This window comes from Delphinapterus leucas, unplaced genomic scaffold (assembly GCF_059928025.1).
Source record: "Delphinapterus leucas isolate spDelLeu-1000000601 "Yukka" unplaced genomic scaffold, BTC_Dleu_Yukka2 spDelLeu_asBTCV2_sq40, whole genome shotgun sequence".
In the NCBI taxonomy this organism is placed as follows: domain Eukaryota; kingdom Metazoa; phylum Chordata; class Mammalia; order Artiodactyla; family Monodontidae; genus Delphinapterus; species Delphinapterus leucas.
The window spans coordinates 4468667-4482357 of record NW_028322249.1 but is presented as its reverse complement, the minus strand read 5'-3'; the positions used below and the strand labels follow the sequence as shown (position 1 = coordinate 4482357).

The window sequence follows — 13691 nt, the reverse complement described above, 5'->3', positions numbered from 1 at the left end:
CCTGGCTGGAAAAAAATCTCTCTGTCTATAAATTCACCTGTTTATATGTCTGTATATATATATAATTAGCATTTAGCAGTGGTTTATAGTTTTGAATTCCAATAATTGCTCCTATTATAAGGAATTCAGAAGTAGAAATAAGGAGGCCAATGATAGAATGACAAGAAAAGCTAAAATTTAAGAGGAAAGAAGTAAAAAAACTAATTTTATGCCCATTGTTTCTTTGTTGGAAACCTACTCATTATTCATAATTCACTTTAAATGTGTCTTCTTTGTGAAACAGTTAAAAAATAAATTCCTATCTTCGCTAAAATATTACCATGCATTCTTCTATCATAACATATAAAACAATTTATCTAAATACATATAATTATCCCAAACTGGACTGTAAGTTTTTTGAGAGAAGGCAAAGAATTGTATTTGTCACTAAGTGCCTGGCAGAAAACAGAATTCATCTGGAGATGAACTGAAGAGCCTCCTGGAAGATGGAGATGAACAGAGGTACCACAGCCAACAGTCAGTCTCAACTGCCAGACCTGTGAATCAGGCCATCTGAGACACTCCAATCCTAGTGAAGTCATCATGCGACTATGGCCATATGAGCAACATCAGGCATGACCCACAGAAGACCTATCCATACTGACAACCCACAGCATTATGAGAAATAGTAAATTGTTGTTCTAAGTCACTTCAGGCTGTGGAGATTTGTGATGCAGTAATAGGTAAAGGAAGCAATTGTCATTTTGTGTAAACTATTTTTGATAATAGCAGATGGAAAATGATTTATTTTGTGAAGTAGTATTTATCATAAAAATAAAACCAAAAATTATAAAAATGAAAACACCTATAAATACAGATGATGACATGTTGAGTGAAATATTAAATGAAATTCAGTGAATAGTTAAATTTATATCTATAACTACTAAGAAAATAGGCAATCTAGAATAAAACCTCATATTACATGAATGAAAAGTCATTCGATAAAAATTCAGCTCTTGTTTCTGATTTTAAAAATAATGCAAAGGGGGCTTCCCTGGTGGCGCAGTGGTTGAGAGTCCGCCTGCCGAGGCAGGGGACACGGGTTCGTGCCCCGGTGCGGGAAGATCCCACATGCCGCGGAGCGGCTGGGCCCGTGAGCCATGGCCGCTGAGCCTGCGCGTCTGGAGCCTGTGCTCCACAATGGGAGAGGCCACAACAGTGAGAGGCCCGCGTACCGCAAAAAAAAAAAGCAAAGGACATGGACATGTATACACACACATACCCACCTTGGCAAAACAGAAAACATTATAACCAAACTGTGTAAAATAATATCATTCTTATATTCCTATACATCTTTCCCATTTTATATGGATTATCACTCCCTAACTTTCCGAGTTCATTACTGTCCTTCTTTGTCCATTTCTTTATAATGTATTGTTATGATCTGAATTATGTCCCCCCCCCAAATTCATATGTTGAAACCCTAATCCCTAGTACCGTAGAATGTGAGACTATTTGGAATAGTGTCTTTAAAGAGGTAATTAAGGTTAAAAGAGATCATAAGGGTGGGGCCCTAATCTAATAAGACTATGTCCTTATTAGAAGAGGAAGAGACTCCAGGGGTACAGGCATACAAAGAAAAGGCTATGTGAGGACACAGCAAGGAGGTGGCTGTCTTCACGCCAAGAAGAGACACCAATGCTGTCAGCACCTTGACTGTGGTCTTTCAGCTTTCTGAACTCTGAGAAAATAAATTCCTGTTGTTTAAGCTACCATTCTGTGGTATTTTGTTATGGCAGCCCTAGCTGATGTAGGGGAGGAAAGACTTTCTTTCTACCCTCCTAGGTTCAACAGCTGTCTCTATGAAATAAACTGATAAGAGGCAGACTAACAGGAGAAAAGATACATAAGTTTATTAATTTTTAATATCACATGCACGAGGGCATTACAGAAGAAAAGTGAATACCCCAAAAAAGCAGAAACATGGGAGAGCTTACGTTCAAGAAGAAAACAAATATGTGGTATGTCGGTGGAATTATCTAAAGTTGACTCTGTCTTGAATAAAAGCAAGACTAGACTAGGAACAGTCTAAAATAGACATTGTGAAGAAAACAGGGAAAAGAATTATTTATTTTACATTCCTTTATTCTAATATTTTAATCTACTCTATACTATACTAAATTTTATAAGGTGTGAAAATAAATAAAAGACAACTTCATTTAAAACATTATCAGGAAGTTTAGAAGGGAAAGCTCTCATGCACATACCAGCCTGAATAATCAGAAGGAAGAAGGAAGAGAAGCAATTTTTAAAGGGTCTTTTTGTATAGAATTCTTTGTGTAACATTCTCTGGGTTTCAACTTTTTATCCATGATGTTAAGAACGTTGTTTTTCTTCTGGTATGAGGGAGGACATTTTTTACATGGGAATTTCATCTCCTGCTTTTAAGAAAAGAAATGAATGTCTATTTAGGTCTTCTGGCCATTTTTTAACTGGATTGATTGTTTTTATGATATTGAGCTCCATGAGCTGTTTGTATATATTGGAGATTAATCCTTTGTCCATTGTTTCATTTGCAAATATCTTCTCCCATCCTGAAGGTTGTCTTTTCATCTTGTTTATGGTTTCCTTTGCTGTGCAAAAGCTTTCAAGTTTCATTAAGTCCCATTTGTTTATTTTTATTTTCATTACTCTAGGAGGTGGGTCAAAAAAGATCTTGCTGTAGTTTATGTCAAAGAGTGTTTTTCCTGTGTTTTCCTCTAAGAGTTTTATAGTATCTGGTCTTACATTTAGGTCTTTAATCCATTTGGAGTTTATTTTTGTGTATGGTGTTAGGGAGTGTTCTCATTTCATTCTTTTACATGTAGCTGTCCAGTTTCCCCAGCACCACTTATTGAAGAGGCTATCTTTTCTCCACTGTATGTTCTTGCCTCCTTTGTCATAAATTATGTGACCATATGTGCATGGGTTGATCTCTGGGCTTTCTATCCTGTACCATTGATCTATATTTCTGTTTTTGTGCCAGTACCATACTGTCTTGATTATTGTAGATTTGTAGTATAGTTTGAAGTTGGGAAGGCTTATTCCTCTGGCCTGCTTTTCTTTCTCAAGATTACTTTGACTATTCAGTGTCTTTTGTGTTTCCATACGAATTGTAAAATTTTTTGTTCTAATTCTGTGAAGAATGCCAGTGGTAGTTTGATAGGGATTGCATTGAATCTGTAGCTTGCTTTGGGTAATATAGTCATTTTCACAATATTGATTCTTCCAATCCAAGAACATGGTATATTTCTCCATCTGTTTATGTCATCTTTGATTTCTTTCATCAATGTTTTATTGTTTGAGTACAAGTCTTTTGCCTCCTTAGGTAGGTTTATTCCTAGGTATTTTATTCTTTTTGTTGTGATGGTAAATGGGATTGTTTCCTTAATTTCTCTTTCTGAGCTTTTGTTGTTAATGTATAGGAATGCCAGAGATTTCTGTGCATTAATTTTGTATCCTGCAAGCAGAAGACCTAAATAGATATTTCACAAAAGAAGACATACAAATGGCCAAGAGACACATGAAAAGATGCTAAAAATCACTAATTATTACAGAAATGCAAGTCAAAACTACAATGAGGTATTACCTCACACCAGTCAGAATGGCTATTATCAAAAACTCTAGAAACAATAAATGCTGGAAAGGGTGTGGTGAAAAGGGTACACTCCTGCATTGTTGGTGGGAATGGAAATTGATACAGCCACTATGGAGAACAGTATGGAGGTTCCTTTAAAAACTAAAAATAGAACTACCATGTGACCAGCAATCCCACTACTGGGCATATACCCTGAGAAAACCATAATTCAAAAAGAGACATGTACCACAATGTTCATTGCAGCTCTATTTACAATAGCCAGGACATGGAAGCAACCTAAATGTCCACCAACAGATGAATGGATAAAGAAGATGTGGCACATATATACGAGGAACATTACTCAGCCATAAAAAGAAACGAAATTGAGTTATTTATAGTGAGGTGGATGGACCTAGAGACTGTCATACAGAGTGAAGTAAGTCAGAAAGAGAAAAACAAACACCATATGCTAACGCATATATATGGAATCTAAAAAAAAAAAATGGTACTGATGAATCTAGTGGCAGGGCAGGAATAAAGATGTAGACATAAAGAATGGACTTGAGGACACAGGGTGAGTGGGGAAGCTGGGGCAAAGTGAGAGTAGCATTGATATATATACACTACCAAATGTAAAATAGCTAGTGGGAAGCAGCTGCATAGCACAGGGAGATTGTGCTTTGCGACCTAGAGGGGTGGGATAGGGAGGGTGGGAGGGAGGCTCAAGAGGGAGGGGATATGGGGATATATGTATGCATATGGCTGATTCACTTTGTTGTCCAACAGAAGCTAACACACTATTGTGAATCAATTATATTCTAATAAAGATCTATTAAAAAAAGAAGCAGAAAAGGAAGATCCCTCCCTGCCCCAGCAACAATGCGCTAACCACCAGTAAGAAACTGCCACAACCTCGAACTCCTGTTCTTCTCCAGTGAAATTTTATTCAAAACAACCTTCCCCAATTTCCTCCTAAAACCTAGTAGAAATTGACCTTCCTTTTATCTCTTCACACTTACCAATGATTCACTATAGCTTGCCTGCCCCAGAACTGCAGTTCCCTGCTTTCCAGATTACACCCATTTTGCTTGTAAAGTAACTGGCTATGTTACTTTTTGAGGTTGACATTAGTCACTTTCAAAGCCCTGCTACTTTCTGTGAGAAATAAAAACTTTTCATTTTACTGGGAAGTTATCTTATAGTATAAGATTGCAAATGATGATAAAGAGTAAATAGATCCAATATTCTCTCAGATATATGTGAAATAAGCAAGAAATAAAACAGAAAGGTAGATATGTTTACTCCTTGATAGTTTATATCTTAAAAATCTATTACCATAAGGTAGATGGACATAGAATCTACGATGATTAAAAACATATATGAATAAATTGCTTATCACAGCATTCTGATTTCAGATAAATAGAAATCAGGTGATAATTTCATATCAATCATTCTATTGTCTTTGATATTTTTAAAAAGAACAAATTGTTTGCCTTAATTTCACAGCATTTATGTTACCTATCATTTTAATTGGTTAGGTACTAGGTGATTTTTAAAGTTGTATATATGTGATATGTAGCACTAAAAATAAGTTTACTGTCCATCAGTAAGGGAATGCACTATTACATTTTGATGCAGTCATACACTAGAAACAATGAGAGTTACTTAAATGAAAATGAACAAAAGTAAAAATGAATGTTGAGTTAACAAAGAAAAGATAAATATCAAAATTAGAACAATAGTTTTTCACTGGTTATATAAAGAAAGGAAGGGCTTGTCGTATGAACCTGTTACACCTTCCACATTTATTTCTAAACAAAAACGACACTTGCAGCAACGATTGTGAAGTATTTATACCTGATAAATCTAGATAAATGGTGCTCTATATTTTATGTACTTTTATGCATGTTTGAAATATTATATGATTAAATTCTTTTAAAAATGACAATTTTGTATTTCAAAGTTTTCTTTAAAAATTTCCCGCTCAAATTGAATTTTAAAGAATCTAGTAATGATTTTTCAGTGTGAAAATGATTTTATACCAACTCCATTAGATAAACAATAGATATTCCTCGATACATCTGCACCAAGCCTTTCCTTTTATGTGTGCAGAGATTCTTGGCTAGCTTTATCTTTGTCTCTAGGGGATGTATAATATCATTCTAAATTAGAAAAAAATGTACCCATGTACAATGTATACGTCTTCCATATAGCACTATCTTAAAATGTGTTAATCGAAATACAATGTATATACAAAAATGGACAAAGTATAAGTATATAGTTCAATTAATTTGCACATAGTGAGAACACTTAAGTAACACCCACACGGGTCATAGAACAGCACTTCGAAAATGTTCTCCCGCCTCTCCTTCCAAATAACCATTACCTTTATTTCTAATAGCTTAGATAGTTTTGTCTGGTTGTGTGTGTGTGTATGCATTGTGCATGGTGGGGGTTGTTGTGTATGTTTGTGTGTGCGTGCAAGTATGTGAGGGTCTCCTTTAGCCCACTTATGGGTTGATGAGATTCATCAGGGATGTTGCTTATAGCAATAGTTCATTAATTTACTTTGATTTATAATTTCATGTTACAGGAATATATTACAATTGATTTATTCATTACATTGTTGATAGATATTTGATTTGCTTCCAGTTTAGAACAAGTACAGATAAAGCTCCCATGTGTATTTTTGTTTTGTCTCTTAATGAACATATTGATATTCTGCATTTCTATTTGGTACATATAATTGGATAAAATTGTTGGTGCATGGGTGTCAACAATAGATAGTGCCAGTTTTCCATTTTTACCTGCCACATTGTAGCTCCATCAGTGATATATTTTATTGTCAATCCTATTAATTGTAGCGACCTGGTGGGTGTGTAGTGTTATCTTGTTTATTTATTTTTCCTCATGGCAACTATGTCTTGTATTGCCCTTGTGATTAATGGGAATATTTTCATACAGTAATTGGCCATTCGGATGTCCTTTTTATTTAAGTGCCTCGTCAACCATCCTGTCGATTGCTTATGAGATTCTCTGTATTTTCTTATTGATTTGTGGGACTTTATATATTTTTCTAGAAATGAGTTTTTGTCAGTTATATGTTTTGCAAATATTGTTTCTCAGCTTGTGACTTGAATATTTACTCTAATATATATAGTATTATATTAACTAGTACATTATTATATATGTGTGTGTGTGTATGTTTAACAAATTGACAAAACACTATTTATTGAACAGGCCATCCTTTCCCTATTGTCATATATCAAGTGTCCATATATGTGTGAGTGTGTTTCTGGACTCCCAAATCTGTACCATTGATTTTTTTGCTTATCCTTAATCCAAAACATAGCTTCCTAATTTATTTTCCAATAAATGTGATCGTCATTAGAATAATCACCAACTCTTTAATTCTTTTTAATTAAATTGCTTTTGCATTACTTATACTTCATATTTTAATATGTATTTTACAATATCCACAAAAAAACCCGATTGTAATTTTGTTTGTGATTGTGTTGCATGTTTAGAATGATCTGAGCAGATTAACATTTAACAATACTGAATCATTGATTGCAGGAATAGGATATCATCCTGCATTTATTTGGTTCTTTTCAAATGTACATAAATAAGTTTTAAAGTCTTTAATGCAAAGGACTTGTACATTTAATATGGATATATTTCATGCTTTTTGATTTTGCTGTCGATGCTACCATTTTCTTTCCATATGGCTTATATCTGGTATATAGATATTCAATCAATTGTTGCACATTTGTCTTATATTCAGAAAACTTGATACATTTATTTTATAAATATAATGGTGTATCAGCAACTTACTGAATTATTCATCAATATTATATTTCTCAATAATAATAGCTTTATGCTTTCTTCTAATGTTTGCCTTATTCCAAGAGTTCTAAAAAATAAGTCTACTAGAGATAACAACAGGCTTCCTTGCCTTCTTCCTTTGTTCAGAGAGAAAACTTTAAAAACTTTTTTTCAATTTTATTGTAATTTTTTTGCTGGAGTTCGTAAATATACTTTATCAGGTTATGGAAATTCTTTTCTATTACTAGTTTATTAAGATTGGTAACTAATTTTACCTGATGCTTTCATTGGTATTTAATGTTACAATCACGTATGTTTTCTCCTGATTCAGTCATAATGGAATTATACTAACAGAGTTTTGAATTGCAAAGGACTCCTCATTCTTGGACAAAACTCAATGTGTTCATGATGAATTGTTGTTCATGTATATTGTTCAAAATATTTTATTTAGGATTTAGGCATACTCATTTAAGTGAGAGATTGACCTGACTTTAGCAAGTATTTCTTCTTTTTCTGACCTTGGCAGAGTTTGTGTAAGATTTATGTTCTATTTTTCACTGTAAGTTTCAAAGAATTCATCAGAGAAATTCATTGGTCTTCCTGTGGAAATTTAATCAGATATTCAATTTATTCATTGGTTATAGGACTATATAAAACCTCTGTTCTTTTTTTTAATGACTTTTAATGAGTTGTATGTTGCTTTTTTTTAAGGCTTTTCAATTTACTGAGATACCCTACTCAAAAGCTGCTTATCTTCTTTAGATCTGAATGTGACAAAATTGAAAGAGCAATAAAGTAGAGCTATATCCAGCGTTAATCCTAAGAAATCCTATTTTATCCAATTCCTTTAAAATTCTCCACAATTCGTTTTTTCTGTGTTGTTGTATTTATGCCTCATCATTTAAGTATGATTTAATGTGTGTAAAAATGCCTGTATAAATGATGATCATTATTTCTAGGTTATCAAGGCAAATTGCTAGTAATTTACAGGTATTGGACCTATGGTTTTGACTCCTGCTTTTACCTAAACTGATTAACACTTTGACAGAAAAAAAGTAAAATAATGATATATTTATTGCAAAAATAAGAAATAATATTTAAAATTAATTTTTCAATTAGTTGAAGTGATAATGCAGCTGTTTGCTTGCATATCACAGAAAACATGAGACGAAGGATGTCATCTGTACATTTTAGGTTAACATCAAAGAGGAATCCTATGAAATATTAACAAGAAAAGAATTAAAGTATGTATAGGTAATTTTTAAAGACTGTAATGTTCCCTGTAAAACTAATAATTGGATAGACATCAGCATTATTACTTCCCCAACATTAAAAGTTTTTAAATGATTCAAAATTTAAATACAGTAACTTATGAAGTAACCAGGTCCCATTATGACTGACCACTGAAGGGTAGATGGCATGAGGCACAATTACATGAGCCCAAGTGCCAGCTTATCCCCACTACTTCCCTCAAAGCAATTTTTACAGGGAATACTAGTTACACGTATAAGCTATTGATACATATTTTTCTTTTGACCGATCATTTAATTGTAGAGAAGGACACCATTAATCATCATTCTGATTATAATACAAAATAAAAGCAGAGTGAAAATCTAATATCTTTATTCAGAATATGGAAACAGCAATATTCCTTGAAATATTAAGGAAAATATAAAGTACACCTAGGTTTCACCACAATTACAAGTTGCATCAGTAAATGTAATTGCTCTGTATTACAGCAATTACTTTAAACTGTTTAGCCTTCTGTCCATAGGAGGGTTTTGTTTTTCTAATAGTATCAGGCCATTAAATGTGCTGACCAGTGTTATCATTGAATTTTCCTTTCCTCCTAAATCTCATGACAATGAAAGCATTTCTGCAGAGTCTATACAAAGTCACTAGGCTGGAGCTTGTCACCCAGTAATAGACTCTGTCATTTATGAGTTCCCACTTTATGTCACTCCTGAATGCTTTCACCTGAACCATTACTGAGCAACCTGAAATGTGGGGATAAATCTGCCACTGTGTTCTGCGTACAATGACAGATCATCTGAGGGTGAAAGAGTCTCAGTGAGAAGAGAGCCATTTCTATCACACCTCCCCTCTGCCTATGTATATGCATGCCTGAGCAGGACGAAACTCTGCTTTCTTACAGTGTTATTTATTGGAAGCTGTTACTCCATTGCATTTTTCACTCACAATTTGACACTTCCTCCTACAATGTAGTTGCTGCAGCGAACACATCTTTTCTGTTGTAACTGCTGTCAGTAAAGGAGAGTTAATTTCCTTCTTGCTGATTCTCAATTTGAGCATCGATGTGCCAGGCATTCTGCCTGCAGTTTGCATTCATTTCATTTAGTGCTCATGGCAGCCCTATGGAATGGATATTATTGCCTCCCTTTTAAAAAATGTCCAGGTCACAAACATAGTAAGTGGTGCAATAACTATTCAACCTTGATTTCCTCTGATTCCGAACTCTCTGCCTTTTGAATGGGCTGCGTCTCTAGTGTTTGTGCACATAATGTATTATTAGCATTGCATTTAAAAAATGTTTTTAAGTCATTAAATATACATACAACTGCTGCATATAACTTAGATGTACAATTAAATCATCATGATAAACCAAACAATATATTCAGAAGTCAGGGTAATACCTTAAAAGCCCCTGTTTGTTCCCTGTCAACTTCATTCCCTCGGGAGTAATAACCACTTATTCCAAGTTATGTGTTATTAAATCTCTCTTTTTCTTTAGAGTTTTACTATCCATGTAAGATATATAATACGTATGTATATATATTTAGTTAGTTCGTTCATTCATTTCTAGTGCATTTGTCAATTTATATAAATGAAATTAGTATATATTCTTTTGCAGCTTGCTATTCTCAGTTAATGTTATGCTTTTGAGATTCACCCAATTTGATTCATGCAGCTGCAGTCTATTCCATGGTTGATGGACATCTGGGTAGTTTTCAGTGTTTTACTCTTATGAACAGGGCTGCAAGGAAAATTCTGGTTTCATGTCTGCAGAAGCATATGTGTAGGATTGTCTCTAGGATGTATACCGAGTAGTGGGATTGCTGGGTCATAAAACATGCACTTGTCAACTGTATTAAATAACGCCAAATTATTTTCCAAAGTGGCTGCAGCAATTTGCTGTAAGACGAGCAGTTGCTAGGTAGTTAATGAATGTGCCCATTGCTCATATCTTTGCCAATAATTGGTTTTGTCCAACTTTGGAATGTTTTCCAAATTGGTCACTGTGGTTTTGATTCACATTTCTCTGCTCTCTAATGTCCCTTTATTATTCATGTTATATCTGTGAAATCTTTGTTCATATATTTTTACCATTTTAAAATTTTGTTAGTGGTCTTTCTCTTACACACACACACACACACAATTTACTCACTCACTTATACATCATAAATATTCTCTTAGAACACTAATTCTTTGTGAGTTATATTTGTGGAAAGTATTTTCCACTTTGGCTTACCATTTCTTTTCTCTAGACCAACAGAAGTTCTTAAATTTATAATGTTCTTCTTTTTAATAACTTGTGAATATTAAGAAATTATTCCCTACCCAAAGCCATAAAGTTATTCTCTTATATCATCTTCAAAAACTATATATAAATTTCACTTATGCATTTAAGCCAATGACATATCTGGAATCAACTGTTGTTTGTGTTGTAAGATAAGCATTCATCTCCTTTTTACATAATGATAATTATTTTTGTATACCCATTTATTTATTAGTCCCCCAAGAATGTATAAGCTCTGTGATAAATTTGATTACCACATATAAATGACCATATTTCTATTTGGGTTGAGATTTCAATTATATAAATACATAGATCAGTTTGGAAAGTATAATTGAAGAAACACACAAAAAATGTTAAGCTCCTAAAAATGAAAAGTAGTAAAGCAAAAATACAAAGACAGGGCTTCCCTGGTGGTGCAGTGGTTGGGTGTCTGCCTGTCGATGCGGGGGACGCGGGTTCGTTTCCTGGTCCGGGAGGATCCCGCGTGCCGCGGAGCGGCTGGGCCCGTGGGCCATAGCCGCTGGGCCTGCGCGTCCAGAGCCTGTGCTCCGCAACGGCAGAGGCCGCGGCGGTGAGAGGCCCGCTTACCGCAAAAATATATATATATATATATATATATATATATATATATATATATATATACAAAGACAATGCAAGAATATATATTAAAAGGTAATATATAATGAACCATTTGTTTTTTCCCCAGAAATTTGCAACCTTTAGCCAGTCTATAAAAATAATATTTCTATCAATTTTATAGGTCTTCTCTAAGGTTTAAAGTTTTATTTTTCCAGTAAAGACCATTTTGTGATATTTGATAAAATGTACTTTATATATTACTTCTGGTATATGTCATTAAATTTTTTTGCACAGTCTCAATATTAAGCTAAAAGTTTACTTTCCTAATTTACTAAGACTTTCTAATCATAAGATGATATATAATTGTATTGCCCCTTTTTCTGCAGGTATTGTCACAACCATATAGCTTCCTTTCTTTAATTTGTTAATGTTTAAAAGCATATTGATCAGTTTTCTGTTGTTAACTTAATCTAGGGGCTACCCTGGTGGCACAGAGATTGAGAGCCCACCTGCCAATGCAGGGGATACCGGTTTGGGCCCTGCTCAGGGAAGATCCCACATGCCACAGAGCAGCTAAGCCCGTGCGCCACAACTGCTGAGTCTGTGCTCTGGAGCCCGGGAGCCACAACTGCTGAAGCCCACCAGCCACAACTACTGAAGCCCATGTGCCTAGAGCCCGTGCTCTGAAACAAGAGGCCACCCAGTTAGAAGCCCGGGCACTGCAACGGAGAGTAGCCCCTGCTCACTGTAACTAGAGAACGCCCGTGCGCAGCAACGAAGACTCAACACAGGCAAAAATAAATAAATAAAGAAAAATAAATTAAAAAAAAAATTAATCTAGAATTTCTGGGAAACAAACAAATGGTTCATTATGTATTATCTTTTAAGATATATTATTTTATTGTCTTTATATTTTTGCTTTTACTACTTTTCATTTTTAGGAGCTTAACACTTTTTTTGTTTCTTCAACTCTCTGCAAGTATATGTGTGAGACACGATTTATCTCTAAATGAATGTTTAGGGAAAAAAATCTATTCTAGGGGCTTCCCTGGTGGCGCAGTGGTTGAGAGTCCACCTGCTGATGCAGGGGACACGGGTTCGTGCCCCGGTCTGGGAAGATCCCACATGCTGCGGAGCGGCTGGGCCCGTGAGCCATGGCCGCTAAGCCTGCGCGTCCAGAGCCTGGCTCCGGGAGAGGCCACAGCAGTGAGAGTCCCGCGTACCGCAAAAAAAAAAAAAAAAATCTATTCTAAAGCTATTTGACTATTGTGTGGAAAATTCAGAATTTATTACTGATTCAGATTCTCTGAATCTGTTAAATTTCCATTTAAATTTTCTATTTCTTTACATCTTAGTCAAATTAAATTATTCAGGGAATTTATCCACTTAATAAGTTTTCAAAACTACTAGCACACAAATATTCAATTTTGGCACCTAATATTGAAGTTTTAATATCCTACTTTTGTACTTTTATTTACATCTTTATTCCTGTTACAGTTCATTTGTATATTCTCTTTATCTTTATTTATCTTGCCAAAGTTTGTCTATTTGTCTCAAACATAACCCAAGCACTCCTAAGTCAATATATCATTTTAAAATAATTAAAAAGCCACAGGTATTTAAAATTACTCAAACCAATAGATATAAAAAGAAAAAAGGCTGGAAAATAAATATTTAAATGATCACAGTTTCACATTTAAACAAAATAAACCAAAAATATTAAGTAATTATAGACTATGTCTCCTGTTATGATGTAATTTCATAAACAAAAAGTTCATCCTTCTAAAAATTGAGATATAAATAGATAGTAAAAATTAAAGATTTAGTTTAAAACAGTGAACACTCTTTTGCTATGGAAGGTGAAAATATTTTTACACGGTTTTGTTTTAGAGTGGTACCTCCATCTCAAGACCTACCCTTATTTTTCTAAGATATTATGATAAAAGGGAAATATTTATTAATCAGTATTCTTTTAAGCAGTAGAAACTCATCATGGTGGTGGAAAGTGTAACGTTTACTAACGGAAAATGTTATGCTTATTATAAAGCAAGTCATTTCCTCTCAAATTTAAGAGTAATAAATATTATACCAGTACATATAACCTTTTTATAACAATGTTTTTATATTATGCACCTTGGAGTAAAATTTTCAATC

The 13691-nt window shown here is 34.1% G+C and overlaps 1 protein-coding gene across 1 annotated transcript in view; it reads left to right on the top strand.

Annotated features, from left to right (window-relative positions):
• The window catches only part of LOC149743967 (uncharacterized), a 119016-nt gene extending 106317 nt beyond the window's left edge, over positions 1-12699 (top strand). The window contains exon 4 of the mRNA XM_089905929.1: positions 12012-12699. Within this exon, the coding sequence (XP_089762055.1) occupies positions 12012-12114 (103 nt within the window). The 3' untranslated portion in view covers positions 12115-12699. The remainder of the gene's footprint in view (positions 1-12011) is intronic.
• The last annotated feature ends 992 nt before the right edge of the window (positions 12700-13691 follow it).